Source organism: Larimichthys crocea, chromosome VI (genome assembly GCF_000972845.2).
Source record: "Larimichthys crocea isolate SSNF chromosome VI, L_crocea_2.0, whole genome shotgun sequence".
In the NCBI taxonomy this organism is placed as follows: domain Eukaryota; kingdom Metazoa; phylum Chordata; class Actinopteri; family Sciaenidae; genus Larimichthys; species Larimichthys crocea.
In genome coordinates, this window is record NC_040016.1 from 13,272,877 (window position 1) to 13,294,544 (window position 21,668).

Sequence of the window (21,668 nt, forward strand, 5' to 3'; positions counted from 1 at the left end):
GTTGGTATGTCAGAAGGCTTACAATAGCACAATTTGTTTTTATTTGTTAACTCCAGGAGTGAAAATCTGTTTTTCAGTTTTTTTCCTCCATATAAAAGTGTCTTATCTGTCCTTTCTGTCTAAATGTTTGTCTTTTTTTGATTAGTAATATATTTAGATTATTTGAAGATTTAGGGAAATTGACAAGGTGAATTATGCTGTTTTTAAATATTAAGTGTAAACAAGGATATAGATGTATAGTCTTTTTCACCTGATCATCTTTATCTGAACCTACTTTCTATTACACACTTTTTTCTTTCTCTGCCATATTTTCTTCTGGCGAGCCAATAATCAAAATTATTAATTATAAATTATTGAAACAACCTCTGAGGTGACCTCCTCCGCCTTTTGTTGACCTTAATGGGGGAGGAAAAAAAAAACATTTTCCCACAGGTCACTTTTCATCAGTAGATGCCAAGGTCAGCAGCGGAGCACCATAATTGACTCAGAGATGCAGGATTCATTATATCAGGCTAAGGTGTAAACAAGCCCTAAGTAGACCTCCAAGTCAACCTTAATCAAATAAACCAATATATCAAAATGTAAAGCCTCGACTTGTCCACCTAGGCTCAAGGCTGATGGGAGGCTGATGTTAAAAGAAACCTCAGAGAAAGGTTACCCAGACATTGACATGTGCTTTGATCTCTATGTGTCATGTCCACTAAATCTCACCGGGCTTTGTTTGCCGCAGCGGTGTTGCTGTCCTGTACCGTACCTGTCCCCTACATTATTGAGGAGCGTGTGAGAAAGATGACTTTACTCTTGTGGCTTATGTCCGCTGAGGCTCAGCGAGAACCTGACCCCTGCCTGCCTACAGGGCCTTGCAGAGGGTCATTGTAGCAATGCACAATGCAGTATTCAAGGCCGGTCTAGTAAAATATTGAACGAAACAATCTGCTGACAAAGGGGACACCCTTACAATGAGAACAATGGCAAGGGCAGAGCAGTGTATTCTGATATCCTTGTTACTTATTTTTAGGTTTTGGGGAGTGCTTAAATGCAGTGGCACCGTGGAGTATCCATGGGTAAAGCATGCTTATGCAACACTTTCACAAAAAGCTTAGCTTTGTCATAAGCCCAAACATACACGGATGAAAATGGTGCAACTCTAGAAACGTGTATACAGCTGCTTCTAGTTTATCTAATTAGACAGGTTTACTATTCTTCTCGTGTGCTGAACATACTTGTGCAGCATGTATTCATATATTAAGCAGGATAAAGTCATTTAATCACATTAGCTGTTCAAATCTGGAAAAATACAACACTTAAACAGACTCTGTGCTGACTGTGCAGCACTCTACACAGAGACAAACTCTACTAAAGCTGAAGTCGAGCTATTTTGAGTGAAGAAGATATTTTGCACCCTAAAAAAAATGTCTTAGTCCATCATTAAAACTATGCGCCATTAACAATTTCATTCTGTAAGCTGCTTTTGGTTTCAGTTATCTCTGCTCGTGACGCCAGGCAGCAGTCCCCTGAGGGGGTACTTTACTCACGCAATTAAGAGGCAGTTAATTGTAGATCAGCTCCAGTGGTTCGCCAGAGGGGACTTGGGTTAACCTTGTCATCGCGGTGCACTGTAAGGGCACTCGGTCCCTCTAGATTCTCTTATCACTTTCTCTACTCCCTCATGACTGACTGTGTTTGCTTTTAAATCCTATACATCACGTCATCGGGCTCTCAGAGTCAAACTGTAACACGATTACAGACCTCACTGAACAAATAAGATCTTTTTAATGAGGCTCTCTGTGGAAAATAAGTTTGGCAAAATCGCTTTACTTGCAGGAGACACAAACTGGATATGATTTTGTTATTTTTCCACTATCGCTCGATCACACTGAAACCTCTGACGCCTGAGAAAAAAAGATGATTTTTAGCCGTGAAATATCTTGAGTTGAAAAGCAAAGAGTATAAATGAATGGGACTCTGCAAGCCATTGTGGTCGTTCAGTGAAGTAAAGGAGTGGAACTAATGATGCTGCATGATTTAACTGGATTAACGTTTCCAAAATAGAAAGTACAGTACATGGACATGCATCAAAAAGCAACTTAAAGCATTTGAAAAGCTTTTTTTTTTTTTTTTTTTTTTTTTTTTTTTTTTTTTTTTTTGTTTTTTTCTTTTTTTTTTTTTTTTTTTTTTTTTTTTTTTTTTTTTTTTTTTTTTTTTTTTTTTTTTTTTTTTTTTTCAAAGTTTCCCTACAAACGCAAATGTAGCCCACTTAGTCTACTTAGAGGGGATGTGATCCTGTTGAGATTTCCATATCTATTTTAAACGGTTTAGTCAGTGTTTTTGGACACAACATTGAAATAAGTGTTTTGTTAGTCACCGCAGCAATCTTATCATGGCTTTACAAAACACCCACACACACACACACACACACACAGTCCCACTCACACATGAAGTCACAAGCGCAGTCCTGTAACACACATCTGCACTCACACACTTACACATGCCGCACACCTATCCTCTGTCTCCCGCTCTACTCCTTTTCACTGTTATTCTATACTGGCAGTCTTATAAAAATAAATTAGATATCCTCCCACATGCTCACTTTTGACTCCTGCACATGTTACATCATATCTGATGCCACATTTCTTTTTATCTCTTTACACTGCCAGCTTATCTCTTGAAGGAGGATGACCAGTAGAAGCACTTTGTATGTTTAATAACATAAAAGGGAGATATTAAGAAACACAATTATTAAGCTGAAAATAAATATGTAGCAGTACCAGAACAGTTATATCAGTCATCATAACAAATCTGTTGTGATGTTGCCTTTAACCAGAAACCATAGACGTTGTCGAAAACGTTTAAAAGCTTTGCACAAAAGAATCAAAGACCCGACCAAAGCTGTGATTGTCAGCAGAGGGGTCTGTCTGGGCTGCGATAGGCTCAGAGACGCCAGCTTTAGGAGCAAGTTGCAGTGCGTAGTCGAGCTTCCGCGTTGCTGTGGGGGATTTCAGTCAGATGGCGAGTGAGGGATCCTGGTGTGCTTGCGAGAAATTTCAGTGGATGTCATGGTGGGACTGCTTAAGACTCACTTCCTCTGTTTGACTTTCTCCTGACATTTTTCACTGCGCAAACACACATTCTCACTGTCAGCACACGTGTTAGTGTCCTTACCCATCCACTCTACAGTACATGCGTCAGTGCTGCAGTAGAGTCAGCGCACACTGGCTTTAAATCCATACAAAGCCCTGTTCTTCTCAGCTGTAATCTTCCACTGCAGCAAGAATCTGTAAAACTTTCCTCACACTAACAGATGAGTGACAGGGTTGTTTACTTACTTATTAATCAACCAAGCAAAGTAAAAAAAATAAGACTTAAAGTCCTACTCTATCACCGGAGTGCAAGATGTCACAAATCACTGCCACCTCAGTGCTGCATTAATGTTAATGTAATTTTCTCTGTTTTGACAGAAACCTTGGAAAGTCGGGCCTGCGGGTGTCCTGCCTTGGATTAGGTAAGAGTCATTTGGATCATGGGACACATTGATGAAGTTTGCTACACCCCAAAGACTTTGTGTAACAGATCTGTGAGGGGAATTCATAACCCTACAGTCCTTTATCATCAAAGAGAGAGAAAACTCTGTGTGTGTTTTAAGTGTGAAAAATTGTTCCTGTGACTCTGCAGAAGTTATAAAATGGCTCAAATATATTATCCAAACTCGGTGCCTTTTCTTAGCTCGATCTTGTTTCTTGTACAGTGTGCCGTATCACTTGTGCAGAACATATGGTATCGCTTGCTCATCTGTGTGTTTATGTGCAGTACTTATACCCTAACCCCATCTTCGCTGTCATCCTCCGCAGGAACATGGGTGACATTCGGCGGGCAGATAACGGATGAGGTGAGAGCAGATGGGTTCTGTCATCTTCCATCAGTCAGAGCTTGGGAATGGAAACCCTCCATATGATCTAGCGTATCCTGGATTGCTCAAGAAGCCTATTTTTACTTATAGTGAAAACATACTGCCAGAGGGAGCAGCCAGCCAGAGAATAAACACATGTCATAAGAAGGCAAAGCCATCTTTAGTTCCGTGAAGGAAGTTTAATAATTGAAAAGTCCTAACACCTTACATCAACTGTCTCACCCAATCCTCTCCCCTCTATGTTCTTCCCTCCCCTGTTCTCTCAACAGATGGCAGAGCAGCTGATGACTCTGGCCTATGAAAATGGCATCAATCTGTTTGACACAGCGGAGGTCTACGCTGCTGGAAAGTGAGTATATCCTGTGACGCAGGTCACTTAGCAGTGAGCAGTAACACTAAATATTACCAAGCTCTTAAAAAGCACCAGGTAAAGAGGAGGTTACACTAGCCTTGTCTGAGGCACATATGTGATCCACAGAATACACAAGCAAATCTTCAGGGCATGAGAAAGGATGTAAATACCACATTTTTACTAGACTCGGATATGTAAAGAGTCAGTTTACCCACACTATAGATGTGCAGCCATGCGAAAAGTTAAATTTTTTCAAGTACAAGTTGTAAATTGATTGATTGTTGCGAAACATCACTATCAACAGTTTTCATTGGGACTATTTTATTGGCAGAAAGTAGTTCCAGTGACCTATTAATGGACACCACAGATGAATGTCTCTGTCCTTGATCTTAGGCCTGACATCAGGGTCCTTTTCATTATTGCTGCAATAATGTTCACGAGGGTTCAGATATTCATAGTCTGGTCTAAATTAACAGACTGTCGGTGATGATATTTTTAACCTCAGAAAGAAGCATTGTATCGCTGTATGTGCTTTATGTAGTGAAGGTTTAATTTCCAGCATGGATTAATCTGGCTTTGTAGTAACTTGGGTGCTTTGAAATAATCTAAGGGATTATCCTGTGCAAACAGTATCTCTGATTAACTGCACCAAGTCTTTTTTTTTTTTAATCCTCCCAAGAATATTCTTCTGGTATTGCTATAATGTTTGTGTAGATGTGTCAGAGGGCCTCGCAAAAGAAGGAAAAACAAAAAGGCAAACATCCAGCAGGTCTCAGCGGTTTTATTTCATCTCTCATGTAATGCCTCAGCAGCTGTCGTCTGCTGAACGTCATCACTGCATGCTTCGTTGTTCTGGGGAGCATTCAACAATCTGCTATTCAAGGCTTGTTGTTTTTAAGATGTGGCCAGAAAAAGTTGATATTTGAACTGACGGATTACCAACTCTGACTTTGATCACCGTGCTGCCATGAAACGAAGCACAAGTTTGACAGAAAGGACAAAGCTGTTAGGCACGTGCTAGTGTTTGTGACAGCATGTCACACAGCTCGGTATGTGTTGCACAGGTGTTAATCCTGACAGCTTTGAGGAGCTTATATTACGCACATACACGGGAGTAGAACAAATCACTCTCTTTGCACATCAGAATAAGGGGGAAAAAAAACATCTTTGATGTGAAGTCTGGGGTTCTGGTTTACTGCGATTCCTTCATCAGTCAGACGCAGAGAACGTGAAGCGGTGTTGGTGGCTGTGCAGTTAGGCGGCTGTAATGTTCATGTCTGTGGACAGATAAACAAGGTTTGTAAGCTGTGCTCACACTCCTCGCCCTGCTCACTCACTTGGCAGTTGTTGGCTGTTTGTTTGGCATGTTTGTCCTGGCTTAGCCTTACAAAACAAAAAGCAGACGGCAAACAGACATTCAACACATGGAGATATTTAGATATTAATTGTGATTCTTAACATGCACATCTATCCCTACTGTATGTGTTTCTCATAAATGTATAAATAAATTTGTGTAATTGCACACTCTGTTCATCCCATGTAGCCACTGTTATCAGCAAACACATATGGCGTCAAAGCATTTAAAAGTATTCCAGTAATTGGCCGAACAGAATTTCCTTCATCATTTTCTTTCAGGCTTAGACGTTTTGCTCTAGATGCATAGTAATTGCATGGTATTGTGTGAAAGCAGTGACAAATTGGATGCATAATTACAGAGAAAGTCTGAAAGTAATAAAATGTTATAAATCCATGAATAATGCAGCATTATGTCACTGGCTTCTGCCGTGGGTCATTACGACTCTGCTCTGGAATACAGACCTAATTAATGGGTGCATGAAGAAAGTCAACCTGCTTAGGGCAAACTGTACCTTATGTTTGGGCAATACACAGCGCGCTGTGTGGGTGTTTGCCAGAGACGTGCAAACACACACATACACACTATACAATGCACACAAACATACATGTTATTGCTCTCACTGAGGGGGGTTGAGTGCTTGCTGTCTACGAAGGTGTGAGTCCATCTGGCAGGGTCTGAAACAGCCAGTAGTAGTTCAGCATTTACTGTAGTCATGCTGCTTGTTGGATCAGCAGACTGCACCAGACTCTCACACAGAGGAGTAGGAAGATTTTTCAAGGAGAGGGTTATTGAGTGTACTTTTCTAGTTTAGTTTGACAAACAAGAGAGGAACATCAATCCATTAGCTGGAACCCCGCTTATCCTCATCAGGGGCACAGTGGGGCTATCCCAGCTGACTTTTGACAAGTCGCTAGTTCATCACAGGGCACATAGAGACAAACAAACATTCACATTCACACCTACGGCCAATGCAGAGTCACCAATTAACCTATTAAATGCATGTCTTTGGACTGTGGGAGGAAGCCAGAGTACCCAGAGAGAACCCATTCAGACATGGGGAGAACATGCAAACTCAAATCAAACGAGGAACCTTCATACTGTGAGGTGACAAGAACAATATAAATAATAAAAATACATATACAGGGTTTAATATTAAAGCAAGGCCCTTATATAGAAACAAAACACACAGACAAACGAGAGAAAAACTAAATTAAGAATATGTCAATGTCCTCTGGACATTCATTTATTCATAAATACTTCCTTACTTACCATTTGCAAACATCCATACGTTGTTATATAGTTAGAGTATCTACAAAGTGTCCTTAGAACACCGAAGAGATCATCTGTCGGGTAACAGTATGCAGCATGACACAGCAAAACATGCTAAGAATCACAAAGAAGATAATTAAAATTGATACAAGGTAATTAATTATTGACTCATCCAGTCAGGGAGGAGAAAGAAAAGAAAAACACAAGGTGAAGTTGGAGCTGGTAGTGTGAAATATTTAAGTAAATAAAGATTTATTTATAGAGCAGTTTCACAAAAAGGTTTCACAATAAAAGCTTTTTGCATGAAATAAGAAACAGGCAGAAAAGGAAGATTTGTGATAACATGTTATAGTGTTTCTCTGGTTATCATTTCATTTCAGCAATAATTACTAATTACTAGACGATTCATAATTTTCTCAATTATTCGTTTGGTTGATAAATGGTGATAAATGTCCATAACAACATCCCAGAGTCTAAGGTTGATATCTTTAAATGTCTTTTTTTGTCCAACCAGAACGCCAAAAATCAGTTTTATAGCAAAAGCTTAAAATCCTCTCACTTACCATGTTTAATAAATAATAATAAAGAGACACACTGCATGGGTTATTTGCAGTGAGTGTGCTTTAAATATGTCAATATGTCCACCGATTTTTGGTGCCTATTATAAATGTGTCAGCTCCAGACTAATTCTGTCAAAGGGTCACTATTATGAGAATTCAGGTTCATCCATCTCAGTAACTGACATTTGTCCAGGCATAATAGTCTGGTCTGGTCAACAACCACATGTCAGACTGTCTCGTCACACCGCCGCTGGCACGACCACTAATACGCCGTGCCATAGGTGAGATGAATTATGGTCCTTGTAGTTTCCAACACATCATTTGTTTGAAAACCGCATCGATTAGAGCAGCTAGCTTTATTTATCAGTGCACCAAAGATGAATCCAAAACAAATCATAGTTTTTAAACTCAGAGGTGTGTCCAGATACATTTTATATGACACTGCTGTTACAGGGAGACGTCTCATTATTTGTCAGTGAGAGGACTGGAGAGACATCCCACTGACAGGTTTCTGCCCAGCCCTAATGAGCCCCATGTTGATCGTAATGTCACTCATTAGCACCCCTGTGGCTGCTAATGAGTGACATAGTGGTGTCTCAACAGCACAGCTGGGCCCAGGCCCCGCTGACTCCGACTTGGCAGCTAATTCGCACTCACTAGTCCTAAACAGGTGCGCCTTCCAACATAAGCTCCTATGTGTCATACAGTACATGTGCGGCGACGGACTGAAATCCTTCCTCAGACAGTCAGGTGTAAATGCTCTGATCATAGAAGGACTTATCTAATGAACACCGTCTCTCTCCGTCTGCTTTGCAGGGCAGAGGTGGTGCTCGGAAACATCATAAAGAAGAAAGGATGGAGGTATGAGGCACACTTTAATTGAGTTTGCCAGTTTTTAATTTCCGTCCCAGCTAGCGCCTCTAATCGTGTATCATCTCTGTCCTCGCACATCTCTGGGGAGGCTGTGCGTTGTGAACTGGAACGGTAAGGTAGAGAGATGAAAGATTGATGCGAGCAGCCGTGCCATGCCCACATTTCTGTCCCTCCTCAAAGATGCTGAATAATGGATGAACTTCTAGTGCCTTGTCTCCTACTTCGTCAGCCCTGGATTGACATTTCGATAGTTCTATCGGGTTTTTACGCCTACAACACTCACTCATTCACTGTTGCTGGCCAAGTCCGGGCACAGTCACACTTATTGAGGTGTGGGTGTGTGTGACATTGAGAGAATAAGGTAGAAATGCATGATTATGATGTGTAGGAGCTTTTCTTTCTCAAGCTGAGGTTTGTAAAGCTCTCTGTAGGCTGTTTTTTTTTTTTGCTGTAATTCTGCATGTTCAGGTATTATAACAGATCTGTTTCCATTCTCCATTTTTCAGACGCTCAAGTCTGGTGATAACAACAAAGATCTTCTGGGGTGGAAAGTAAGTTTCGTCTGGTTGCTTCTTTGACTTAAGCATGAGAAACGATCCTCCTGTATAATTTTTCTCGACCTGTTTGATGCTTCTGGTAATGGGATCATGTGTCATCCAAACTGATCTGTCGTAACGTACTTTCAATAAAGATAAAACATTTATTAGATGATATTTCACCAAGGATGCATGGGACAGTTCCAGTCATATTTCAGGTTATTGTTTATAACATAAGGTCTTTTTTTTTTTTGCTTGTTTTTTTTTGTAGAGCGGAGACTGAAAGAGGTTTATCCCGAAAACACATTATAGAAGGTAAAGTCGGAGCAGATTAAATGCTGACACTGCAACAACTAAATACTTTAATTAGTTGTTTTGGCTGAAGGGAATCAAAGCTGCACTTTCAATAATTGACACACAGTTTGGGTTATTAGCATTAGACGTATCAGACAATAAACCTGTGACTATTACTTACTGACTGTGGTGCTTATTTCCAGGTTTAAAGGCCTCTCTAGAAAGACTGCAGTTAGACTATGTGGATGTGGTTTTTGCAAATAGACCGGACCCGAATACACCGATGGAAGGTAATTATAATAATAATTTTCTTCCCATCTCACGTGTTTAACTATGTTTTGTCATGTTTTACATAGAAAAAAATGCATCTCTTTTCTGTCTCTATGACTACTGCAACATGAAGACTCAAATATACAAACCTCTTGTTACTGAAATATCTATTTTTAAATGCTGCATGTTGTCCTGGTGCTTCCACCTCCACAGTCAGAATGAGGGTAGATACTGATGCTGGAGACCTTTAAATGGCAGAGTGCTAACTGTGTGTGGGCTCAGTTGGTCTCACAGTATGCATCTGCTCCCGTGTCAGAGTTCCCCTTTGGGTTAGAGTTCGGGCAGAGGTCACCTTCCTGCCTTCAGTTTGATGCTTCACTCGCTCTGACTCTTTCACAATACTTTAGTGTCTCGTTAGTCCGCAGTAGCTGGTGTTGTCTGATGTAAAAGTCGAGGCAATTCTTTTGCCCATCTGCCCTTTTTTGAAAGGCTGCACACAGTTCACATGGACAGCTTTGAGTCTATTTCTTCAAGCCCACAGTCGTTAGACCATCTGGTATGTTTTCATTCAGGCAATAGCTGAAGGGCAGAAACACAGGGTGAAGAGGAGGTGAGCTGCTGTCCTGTCTTTTTACAGAGAAACCCTCTTAAGACGAGCACCCACTACGCCACACTACCCGTCTTGGTCTTCTGAGATTTTTCAGAAATCAGCTAGATAAGTAGATGGATGGATGGATGATTATTAAGGGTCGACACACCCGTGTTTTATTACGCTGTGGTGCTCCTGATCTTGTCTAGGACACCCTGATTGTTATCTAACGTAATATTTTGCCCGAATGAAGCGAATCATCACTAATACGGAAATTAAACTTGGTGATGTGAGGTTATATTCGCCGTCACACGAGGTCAGAAATGGCTGTAAACTGAAATTCCCTCTCTGATGGCTATAAATAAAATATAGTGATGTGTTGACAAAATAACAGAAGATTAATGCAGCCTGATGGGCACATTAACGGAAAGAAACATCTAATCCCTGATGCACTTTTCATTTTATAGACCAACCATATGTACATATATTTAATCCTTTGTGCTAAAAATGCACAAACTGTAGCACATTTTGTCAACATTGTAAAAAAGACGTCGTCTTTTCATTTATTTCACTGCAGCATGTTACAGATCAGAAAAAATGACCTCTGTGGGTTTTTAACATGAATGTCGTTCAAGTGTGCCTTGTCACCCTCATCAGAACGAAGCACTCATCACTCTGATTATCATAATCAGCTTTTCCACTTGTCTCCTGAATGGCCCGATAGTCCATTTGGATTGCAAATGCACCTTTTTATAATAATAATGAACAAACAGCTCAGACACACGTACAACCACTTTGTCCGCTCGATAGAGAAAAACTGTAGAGGAAATACTATTCTGTAAACACAACACTGTGACTCCAGTAGTGTTTTTTTAAATATTTTTTAATAATTCTTGTGTCTTTGTACTTGTAGAAACGGTTCGAGCAATGACCCATGTGATAAACCAAGGCATGGCCATGTACTGGGGAACATCCCGCTGGAGCCCGATGGAGATAATGGTGAGACTGTCTAAAAAAGCCAGACCTTGCTGTATTCTCTCTTTTCCTATTCTTGATGTTCTGTATCAGAACACTGCACTGTGTATGAGTCTAATCTTGTTTATTTATTCTCATGTTTTCCTTTAGGAAGCGTACTCTGTGGCGCGACAGTTCAACCAGATTCCTCCCATCTGTGAGCAGGCTGAGTACCACATGTTCCAGAGAGAGAAGGTGGAGGTGCAGCTACCTGAGCTCTTCCATAAGATAGGTGAGTGTTTATTTCTTTAAGACATAAAATAAGGATTACAGTTCTGTAAAGAAGTAAATCATCATAGTGTCAGTGATGGTTTTAATGATGGTCACATATTTTCCTCGTCAGGTGTGGGGGCCATGACGTGGTCACCACTGGCCTGTGGGATCATCTCAGGGAAATACGACGGCAGGGTGCCTCCGTACTCTCGGGCCTCTCTGAAGGTAGACGAACCTCGCTCACTTCTGTTTCCTGTCTTTTAACGCCCCCCCCCCTCCTGCTCGGATCATCTGTGCTGGTGTCACTGTTTTCCATGTTTCCGCTACTGGTTGTTTGTTTGTTTTGATGTGTGTGTTTGTGTCTTTCAGGTTCTGTAACTCTGTGCACACCCCATATCTGTGTGTTTTCAGTGCCATGTCGACGCCATGCACTCTTCCCAAGCAGCACTGTTTGACGCCATTTGCCAGCTGGCGTCAGCTTAACGCGTTTTAATGCACGCACATGAGCGCACACAATACATGTGCATAATAACTGCATAAACAGTCACAGCGCAGCATGTGTACATATTTATTTTGATATGTTTGTTTTTAATTTGGCATTAAACTAAAAATAGATCATTTAAATTGATGAATTGTGAAGCAGTTCAGTGTTAATTCAGGCAACTCGTATGTGACCTAGAAACATTTTTTGAAAGACTTTTGTTTCCCTCTAAGCATAACGAAACTACACAGCCATAATAATTGAACCTTTAATGAGGAGGAGAAGCTGTTTTAATGATTTAATTCAGTGAGCACAACCCCAGAGCAATATTTCACTTAGAGCAGCCACAGATTACACGTTATGTCAAATCAGGTTATTAAAAATTTTGAACTCCTTCATCACACAGAAGCTACCACCTGACCTAACGCAGTGATGTGTCTGTGTAGTGGAGTGGCATGTTGTGTATCTGTGGATTGTGTGTCAGTGACAGTGACTCTCCTGGCTCATGAAACTAGTTCTCCATGTCGGTGTTGTGCAGTAATTTTAACAGACGTGTGTGTAATGTGCTTCCTGTGTTGCTTGTAGATGTTTGTGGCGCTTTAAACTTCGTACTGGTTTCTAACTTGTTACTAATGGCATTATGGTATAGCTCCTGATGCTTGATACTAAATAAAGATTACTGATTTGACAGCAGGTTAACAGGTACAGTAAGAGTCCGTTTTAAATAGAGAATTATTCTTCTAATGTTTGTAACTTTGTAATCATAATAATGAACTATGAATTCAAGTGTAGCTGTAGCTGTGTTTCCCTGGCTGAGTTGTAGACGGCAGGAGACAGAGTCACTTGTTTAAAAACAAGCCCTGGTGACACAGGAGCTGCAGGGCAGCGGTGTGAGCAGGGCTGTGTTTTTGAGCAGGTGTGCTGTGTTTTCGACAGGGTTACCAGTGGTTGAAGGACAAGATCTTGAGCGAGGAGGGCCGGCGTCAGCAGGCGAAGTTGAAAGAGCTGCAGGCAATCGCGGAGCGGCTGGGCTGCACTCTGCCCCAACTCGCCATCGGTACGCAGATACACTCTGCCGCTCTCTCTCTTTCTGTCTGTCTGTCCGTCCCTCTGCCTCGGACGGGCCGAGGTCAGCGACGCTCTCGCAGCCGCCTGGTGTGACTGTTGGTGTGTTGTCACGTGTGTTTCTGTGCTGTTCTGAGTGGAGTTTTTAAAAAAGACATTAATGAGACAATTCATGTAGGAAACAAGTAAATGTATTCTGTCATGAATACATTAATGCAGTAATGTAAATATGAACATTAGGAATGCAAACATGTTTACAGTTTATATTTGTACATACAGCTCTGTGCTTCTGCTGGGTGTTAACATGAATTTAACAGTTTCCAGTGTCAGCATTAAAACAGCATCCCCGACATAAATCCAGCGAGTGGCCAATATCGATTTTACTGCTGGGCCGGAAAGTGAGAATGTGCAAACCCCAAAGACGCACACTCCTGCGAGAGCTGTTAAAGCGTCAGACATTAGGGACGCAGCGAGTAAATCTAGGACTTCCTCTCCTATCTGTGCACAGATCGCAGCAAATTTTTCACCCTGGCAGTAACGCAGTGTCATAGATTTAGGTTTCACGGCCCATTAGTGGACACCCTCATCTCTGACAATTACCATAAATCCTTCCAGCGCTCCTGAAGGCAGCGCAGGAGATTAATGTCCACCGCGTTAGTCCACTACATCAACTGTGGCACTCCGGTATTGAATAAAAACTGTATAAAAACATCTGCCTTTGGTGTGATACTGAAGCCTGGTGCTCCTGGTAAATTCAGGAGTGAGATAATGGCTGTGAGAGGAAGAAAAGAGGTAAAAGATGTTGTGTCAAGACCAGTGAAAGACCTTAAACTGTTGTTATTTATGGCCGTATTTTCATGTTGGTGGAAGATTTGTGTGAAATCATAATCCCACTATTTTTACAACAAAATTCTCCATCCCTTTATGGTGTAATCTGCTTACAAGAGCATTTTCCTGAATTGCAAAAGCATGTGGTCGTATTGCATAATACAGCTCGCAATTATAATAGCACAGTAAACAGATGAGGTTTGCACGGAGAGATCACACGAAAAGTGTTTCCTGCATTTTATTAGCAGAGCGGGATTTGGCTAAGAACATTTTGAGGCACTTGTACTTGAATATTCTCATTTTATTCAGCTTTATCAACTCAACTTCTCTTACACGGACGGGCTGTAGTTTCTGCTTCTCTAGATTTACTTCACGTAGCACTGATCTGATGTGCCAGGTTGACTCAAATAATGATCTTATTAAGCAGATCAGGATACTCCGACGACATGACTGATTGAATACAGTTTCTCTTCTCTCTTCTCTGTCATTTAAAAATTCTGCATTTCTTCAGTTGCTGTGACAGCCATAGTTTCTAAACTTAGTAGAGGAGAGTGCTGGTATCAGATCAATGCTCAGCTCAGGGCGTCCCAGGTGATACTGAGATATTGGTATCAGTTTTTGTAGGAGCAAAGTCGTAACGCACATTAAATGAAACAGGAGAAACTCTGCTACAAGCGCATGTAAGTCATATTTACACACAACAACGCTACAACTGCATCATTTCATAGAAATACTTGTAAACATGTGAATTTTTATTAGGCAGAAATGAAATCTTTCATTTGTTAAATAACTAAAATGTTTAAATAACTCAAATCTTCTTAAAATGCTGCTTACATGTTAATAAGTTAGTAAATAAGCTAATTATTTATTTACTGGGGTGTGTAAAGGATCTTGTTAAAGTTTGTTTGTGTGTGGACAGGAAATATGTTGCAGGAGTTTCCATGTTTCATCGGGATGTTTGAGTCAGTTTGTGTGTGTGAGTCAGGATTGTGTTGTGTGTGTGTGTGTGTGACTGTAATCATGGTGGGGGTGTCATTGCTGTTTACTGGTCTCCTGCAGCGTGGTGCCTACGGAACGAGGGGGTGAGCTCTGTCCTTTTAGGGGCGTCCAACACCGACCAGCTGATGGAGAACATAGGAGCAATACAGGTGAGGCCACAAAATGTGTGTGTGTGCGTGTGTGCGTGCGTGTGTGTGTTTTGTGTGTGCACGTGTTTGTCGTCCTGCAGAGCAAATCAGCGGTTTAATTTGTGAAGATGTGACCTGACCGCTTTCATCAGGCCCCCCTTGTATTCATGCCTTACAGTCCGTAACAGCAGCCTCATCTCCTGGGTACAGCTCGGCCTCTCAGGCAGTTTGCTGCCGCACGCTTGGGTGCTTTACTGTACCGAGTTAATAAGGTCAGCCGAGTATCAGTTGCCAGGGGGATTGAAGACAGGCTCACGGCCACTTCCTCTTCTCCTGATAAGATGCACTCTTTTAATGGGGTTTTCAGACTGGTGGGGGTTTACGTCCTCTCCTCACATCGTCTGGCCTGAAGTATTCTGCTCTATTATGATGCTTTTCATATCCTCCTACTATATATATCTATGTATGTGTGAGAGTGTGAGTGTACACACATTAGTATACTAGACATGTGCACAATATACATAGGCCTCCTCTCTCTTGGTACATTTGATATTTCTGTTTTGAAATGTTATGCTCACATTTCCCCGAGGGCTCAGCAGTTCTGCTTTTACTGGGAATTTTACATCACAGACCCTGAAATAGACGCACAGTCCGTCAGTCTGTAATGAGTACTTTTACCACAATAATAGTACATTTTGAAAATATTTTTACTCGACTTGAATTGAGTTTTTTGTATCGTGTGAAGTGTCTGAATGTAAAGTGTAATAATCCACACCTACAAATCAGCTGAGTCAGTAAAAGACGATACAAGAATACACACACAGATGGAATAAATCTAATAAATCTGCCTTTACACTTAATTTCACCTGTTGGGGTGCCATGGTAACTCACCTGCTCGAGGTTGTGCCTCACGTTCAAAGGTTGTGAGCCGGGATCAAGTCCAACCTGTGTCCTCTTGTCACTCTTCAGTTGCTGCTATCAAATAAAAGTGACAACAAGCCTCCAAAATAATCATTTTTTGTATTAGTAGTAAAGAGCTGAAGGTTTAAAAGCCACAACAATGATGAGTCGCCCTTGAGTGCTATCTAGAGGCTGTGATGTGCAACTGCAGCCATTTTCTAAAGGACTGTTAAACAGCGATCAGACCCTCAGACGGTGAATGTAAAAAAAACAAAAAAAACAGAAGTCACCTTTTGTGTCTCTCCCCTCTCGCAGGTTCTTCCAAAGTTGTCGTCGTCCATCACACACGAGGTGGACAGCATCCTGGGGAACAAGCCGTACAGTAAAAAGGACTACCGCTCCTAACGCGTGGCACGGCCCCGCCCGGCAGGGCTGCACCCCGGGCTGCAGCCGCAGCGCCCCACCTTTGCCTGATCCTCTGTTTGCTTGAGCTTTTACTGAGTGAGACCCTGGCGCATGAGTCTGGCCACACCAAGGCCACCCAGGGCACCTCATTTAGAGTCACAGGGATAAGATAAGAGAAGGGGGGGAAAAAATACAGTCACCTCCAACGGGAAAAAGGAAGGGATTGACAAAGAAAGACATAGAGAGGTTAGGGATATGCGCTCATACTTAAAATCAGTTATACATTCAATTCAGCTGAACGTATTTTAAAAAAACCGTAGACAAAAATATCTTTTTAAAAAAAATAAGCACACGCTTGCTTAGCAGCCAGATTTCTTTTTTGTTTTGTTTTTTTTGCTTTTTGTTTTTCTAAAACTGAATGCAACTAAAAGGAAGATTAAGTTCATACTGTATGAATATACGAGAACTACTCTGTTGCACATGTACCATAGCCATGCATTTGTTCCTTGGACGTTCTGTTTACAAAACATGTGTGTACTGTACTGAGTGCGTCAAAGGTTTCTCTGACAAACCGTTTTGTTTGTGTTGTCGACATTATCAGTGTACGAGCCTCCTTCGCGGGCTTTAACAATCAGCACTTTAGTATTGTCAGTATCGGTGCGTGGAGGGTAGTTTAAAGGAGGGGAGAGGACGGGTATTACGGTAGTCTTATCTCACACAGCCATTGCACTATAGAATCATATGTCCTGATAATCCCCTCTCCTCGTCCTCCCTTTTGTGTCCTCCTCACTGGCAGTACGTTTGTCCAGCCCGACGCTCAGACGCTCCTGCTGTCTGAGCCGGGACGTCAGGGATGAGGAGGATGGAGACGCTCCTCCTCCTCCATCATCCCAACCGTCCGTGATGATGTGTCAGGGCAACTCGTCTGCCACTGAAGAGATTATCTATTCATCACCCCACCCCCCCACCAACCTCTCTCTCTAAACTCTAGGAGCTGCAGTCATGTTAAATCAAAACGCAGAGTCGTGCTTCACTGTGTTACCCAACCTCTTAACTGTACATGAAGTGGTCGTATCAGTGCTGGCTCCACATCTCATGGAAGAAAGAAAAATTCTCCTTTGATCAAATTGTGTTCAGGTATTTTGCCTTATTTACAGCTGCATCAGACTGCGCTGTGGGCTTTTAGCGTGGACGAGCAGCTCGGCCCCTTTCTTTGGCCGACTGGCCTCATGTGCTCAGTATACACGGGAACGCTGACTAGGGGAAGTGGTGTTTGTTGTGAGAGGAAGAGGTGGTGTGTGTGCGTGTGTGCGTGTGTGTGTGTGTGTGTGTGATAGTGTGTATGTGTGTGCGTGCGTCCAGTTAATCAGTGAGTGGCAGCAGCTCAGGGAACAGAGCAGGTGGTTTTAGTCGTGCGTTGGCGTGCACATGGTCAGGAGGTTGTATTTACTCGTCTGTCTTTCTTTCGTGCGTGGACACTGGGGAGGACCAGTGACATTTTTAGCGTGGCTTGAGCCAAAGATCTCCTCCTTCTACTTCTTCTTCTTCTTCTTCTTCATCATCTCTCTTTGACGACACGGTTTCACTCTCACTTCCTGCAAGATTATAATCATCATCTTGACGCATGTGCTGTCCAGCTTGTTATCTATCTATGGTATGGACTTTACTCCATATATATCTTTACTTGACAATGCTGTTATACTAGTTAACAAATACGTCCTTCATATACAGAATGCATAGTACAGCTACTTGCTTTAGGAACGGTAAGGTTCGTTTCAGGCGACGTACGACCTGAGACGTGTCAGAAGTATTATCGCAAAATTTGACGCCACCCTATATCATTCTCTCTCCTTTGGGTGCTCTCTTACTGTGATTTAAGCACAAGTGGATAGGCATGTGATACATCCTCAAAGCATGGACCCTCTTCACCCAGCCTACAGTACCTACGGGACGAGTAAGGTGATGCTACTCCGCTTACTAACACATGTAGATATCCAGTCTTTACTAACAGCTGATAAACTATTGATTCTTAGCAGAAGGAGAGAAAAAAAAAAGTACAGATTAAGAGAACTGTCATATTTAGTGCGAATGATGATGCGAATGAGATGTTGGTGCTTCTCAGTTTAAGGGATAATCAAAGTGAACGTTACTGTGAGGGATTTGTGCGGATGAGGTTTAGTGTGCTTCGTTTCTCCTCCAAAAAATGGTTTTTAAACAGCGAAATGATTTAATGTCTCTGTTGTTGATCTGTTTATGTGTGTGTGAGTGAGTGTGTGTGTTAGGGAGGGGGGGACAACTGAACTAATCCCTTGCTTTAGCCTGTTGTATAAATTGATCCCTGTATACGTTTGATTTGCTGTGTCTGAGTGAATAAAACTGGCGCAAGCTGACGTTTTCTTAGAAGAGACAACAACAACAAAAAAAAGATAAGCAAAGAAGTTTTAGTTGGTTTCGTATGTGGAGTTCCTGTGTCTTAATATATTCATCTGCAGGGAGTGGGGAGGAAGTTTGAGACTTAAGGAAAGGTTTCCTTATTCGATTTCTCGCCGACGGTTTAAAAAAAAAGATTGACACCACGCTCGTGTCTGTGTTAAAACACAAAGTCCTGAGGTGACAAAATCCAAGTACAAGCTCCTCTCAAGCTCACTAATTAGGAAAGAAACTTTGTTTCTCATGACTTTAACCGGAATCCGAACATATCCCTAAGCCGAGGCAATCATTTCCTACAACACCTGAATTAAACCCTAATGATAAAGATCCACTGGCAGAACAACAAATGACTTCTTGCTGTGGCCATGTCAGTGCCAGTTTCTAAACACTGTGTAAAGGAGCATGTGACGGTGTTCTGCAACATGTTTGTTTTTGTTTGTTACAGTGATATCCACAGCGGGTAAAACAAATCACTGCGTAGCCTCCAGACAGTCACTTCCACCATGCCTAGAATCCCACATTTTTCATAAAAAACAGGGGCGACATCACACCAGTCACGGAGCAGAAAGTGTTAACCAGCAGCTTCATTTTTAGCAGAGACACGAGAGTGAGGGTGCTGCAGTGGTTAGCACTGTCACCTCACTGAACTGTTTAACTTGTACAGGCAGTGTCAGCTGGGATCGTGACCCTGAGGAGGAATGAGCTGTTACAGAAAACCGAGAGTGGTGTCAATCTTTTCATCAACTCACGGCAAGAAATCGCACAAGTGTTTTTCCCAAAATGTCAGATTTGTCCCTTAATCGGTATCGCTGTGCATTTTGTTTGACCATCAGTGTTATTTCACTCCGTGCTGACCTTCCTGGTGTTCGAAAGGTTTCTGCACATTGTAGAAATAACTCTTAATGTTTTAAGGCTGAAGTGTAATTACCTAGTGCCCTCGCCTGTGTAGGAGAAATTCATGCTTTAAGTGGTCCTAGTTTCATCATATTTGCTGTTCTAACATTTTAATGACTAGTTCAGAAATGAAACCAGAGCCGCCGACGGATAGAGCTTATTTTACAGAAGGTTCTAGGTTATACAGAGAATATATTTTTATGTTTTAGCCTTTAATGCAGTAGAGAGAATCAAAGAACTGTTTTTATTTTTTTCATCATGCTGCATTTTTCCTATCAGTATTGTATCAAGGCCGACAAAAAAAAAGAAGCATTTTTTTTTTTGTGTTGTGTCTGCATCATGAGGAATAAAGTGAATGAAACGGTGGACTGAATTCACTCTGAAGATGACGTAGTGAGAGCCTGGTATCTCCTGTACATAGTTTGACCTTTGTATATATATATATTTCTGGTTGTGATCACCTCTGCCTTTTTTCTTTTTCTTTTTTAATTTTCTTTTGCAGGCGTTGCTATCTGCACTGTGCTTGAAATCTGAATTTAGACAGGATGTACAGCTTCGATCTTCAATGAAAATGAAATAATGATAAAATAAGAATGGTAAACAAACGTTTGTGTCTTCGTCTTTTATTGGGATTCATGTGTTTAAAAAAAAATATAAAAAATTGGGTTTTTACTGGACTGTGGATTTGGCAGTCTCTTTTATCCAGTGATGCATTTTAAAACTTTCGGTATATTCAACTGTATACAACTGTGTGAAATATAAATATGGCGCAATTTATATACAAAACAAAAAGAAATTAAACACAAGAACTTTGAAGCAAACCTTGCAGATGAATACTAGCTGTGTAATCTTAAATGAACTCCAGCTGTCCATTAAGATATATTTAGTCAACATTGTGCTTTACTGCTGAAAATCTGAGGATCGACATAGTCTGTTTCATTGTACAGTAAAGCACCATAGCACCACTGGACTGAGGGTAGTACTTCATATTGTATAGATTGAAAAACAACATCATAGTATTGGCAAATAACACGGTAGGAAATGTCTCTGAGATATAATATCACCAAGTTCTTTAAAAAATTAGAAGTTATTTTATATACAGTACCTGCAAAAAGGTATTTTGAGAACAAAAGTGCCGTAAACAACCAAAATCTCCTGACGCTGCACTCTGCGGGTGTAGTTTTTGAATCCTGAAGACTAAAACCTGTTCGATGGTCCACTTTGACCACAAAAATGGTGATGGAGCAATGAGGTCAGGCTGGTGAAACGAGCTTCAACAATTCAATGGACACTTTGGCACGAAAAAAAAAAAACTATCATCCAACTCAGGTCCAAACATGAAACTTCCAAACAGTTCTCATCCGAGAGTCTATTTTCCATGAACGTCCTCCAGCTGTCACAAGCTTTCACTCACTTGAGTCACTTCAGCAAAAAAGTAGCCGATCTGTCCCAGTTCTTGTTGGAGTTTTCCAGCTTGATGGCGGTGCTATAATGAGTTATTGTGTTGTGAGTCTCCCTTGCTGCTGGAGGTGAGGCGTGGAGGTCCACCTGAGGAAACACAAAGGGCTGTTAGTCCAGCTCAGCGAACACACAACATTCACATTTGATCTGAACAAAGACGACACTGAAGAAGAAGAAGAAGTGCAGCCTCTGCAGTTCTGCCCCAAACAAAGACAGTAACTGAATTGTGTCAGCACACAGCCCAGTTATTTACTCTTATTTCACAGAGTCAGCTGAAATGTCACTTCAGCTCTGGCTCAAGAGTCAGCACAACTCGTCTCCTGCCGTCCATGTTGGATGTAATAATGAAGTGAGTTTGACTGTTAGGACAGGGGGGATGTCTACTGGTTCAGCCTCACTGTACCTTCTCGACAGGAGAGTCCGATCCAGCTGTGCAGGCAGCTGCAGCGGCCGTTGCGTCGGTCGCACTGCGCCCCGTTCTCACACTCGCAGGTCTCTGCACAGTCCGGCCCGTAACGGTTCGCTCTGCAGTCTGACAGGAAACAGGTTTTAATAAAACTACACAGACCGATGAAGATGGGAAATTTGTTTTTTAGCAGAGAGATGAGAATGTTGATGTGATATTTAACTAACACATTTTACAAAAATGTCAAACTATTCCTTTAAAATGCATGAAGGTCACCAACTTCTTAATACCAAAAGTTAAATTATTTGTCACACTATTCTCCAGTACAACACGCTTTATTAACCAAATGTTTTGGGCTAAACTGAGCTTGTTTCTTTGAATCGCAATCCATATATTAGTCTTGTGACTTAGACATGACTTAGAGTTGGCCATGAAAT

General features: G+C 41.5%; 2 protein-coding genes across 8 annotated transcripts in view; one reads left to right on the top strand and one right to left on the bottom strand.

Annotated features, from left to right (window-relative positions):
* The window catches only part of kcnab2a (potassium voltage-gated channel subfamily A regulatory beta subunit 2a), a 79,625-nt gene extending 59,955 nt beyond the window's left edge, over window positions 1-19,670 (top strand). For 6 of the 7 annotated variants that reach the window (XM_019260770.2, XM_027279769.1, XM_027279768.1 and 3 more), the window contains 13 exons: window positions 3,459-3,502; window positions 3,849-3,886; window positions 4,177-4,256; window positions 8,262-8,306; window positions 8,825-8,869; window positions 9,126-9,169; window positions 9,352-9,438; window positions 10,921-11,006; window positions 11,133-11,253; window positions 11,365-11,459; window positions 12,652-12,772; window positions 14,668-14,756; window positions 15,951-16,040. In XM_019260770.2, coding sequence (XP_019116315.1) covers window positions 3,459-3,502; window positions 3,849-3,886; window positions 4,177-4,256; window positions 8,262-8,306; window positions 8,825-8,869; window positions 9,126-9,169; window positions 9,352-9,438; window positions 10,921-11,006; window positions 11,133-11,253; window positions 11,365-11,459; window positions 12,652-12,772; window positions 14,668-14,756; window positions 15,951-16,040 — 985 coding nt within the window. Of the gene's footprint in view, window positions 1-3,458; window positions 3,503-3,848; window positions 3,887-4,176; window positions 4,257-8,261; window positions 8,307-8,824; window positions 8,870-9,125; window positions 9,170-9,351; window positions 9,439-10,920; window positions 11,007-11,132; window positions 11,254-11,364; window positions 11,460-12,651; window positions 12,773-14,667; window positions 14,757-15,950 lie in introns of all 7 variants that reach the window. The other variant, XM_010731339.3, reaches the window with a different exon arrangement.
* megf6b (multiple EGF-like-domains 6b) overlaps window positions 18,924-21,668 on the bottom strand; it is a 68,961-nt gene continuing 66,216 nt past the window's right edge. Inside the window, exons 38-39 of the mRNA XM_027279444.1 lie at window positions 21,229-21,357; window positions 18,924-20,912 (exon numbers count right to left, since the gene is read on the bottom strand). Of these exons, the coding sequence (XP_027135245.1) occupies window positions 20,851-20,912; window positions 21,229-21,357 (191 nt within the window). The 3' untranslated portion in view covers window positions 18,924-20,850. The remainder of the gene's footprint in view (window positions 20,913-21,228; window positions 21,358-21,668) is intronic.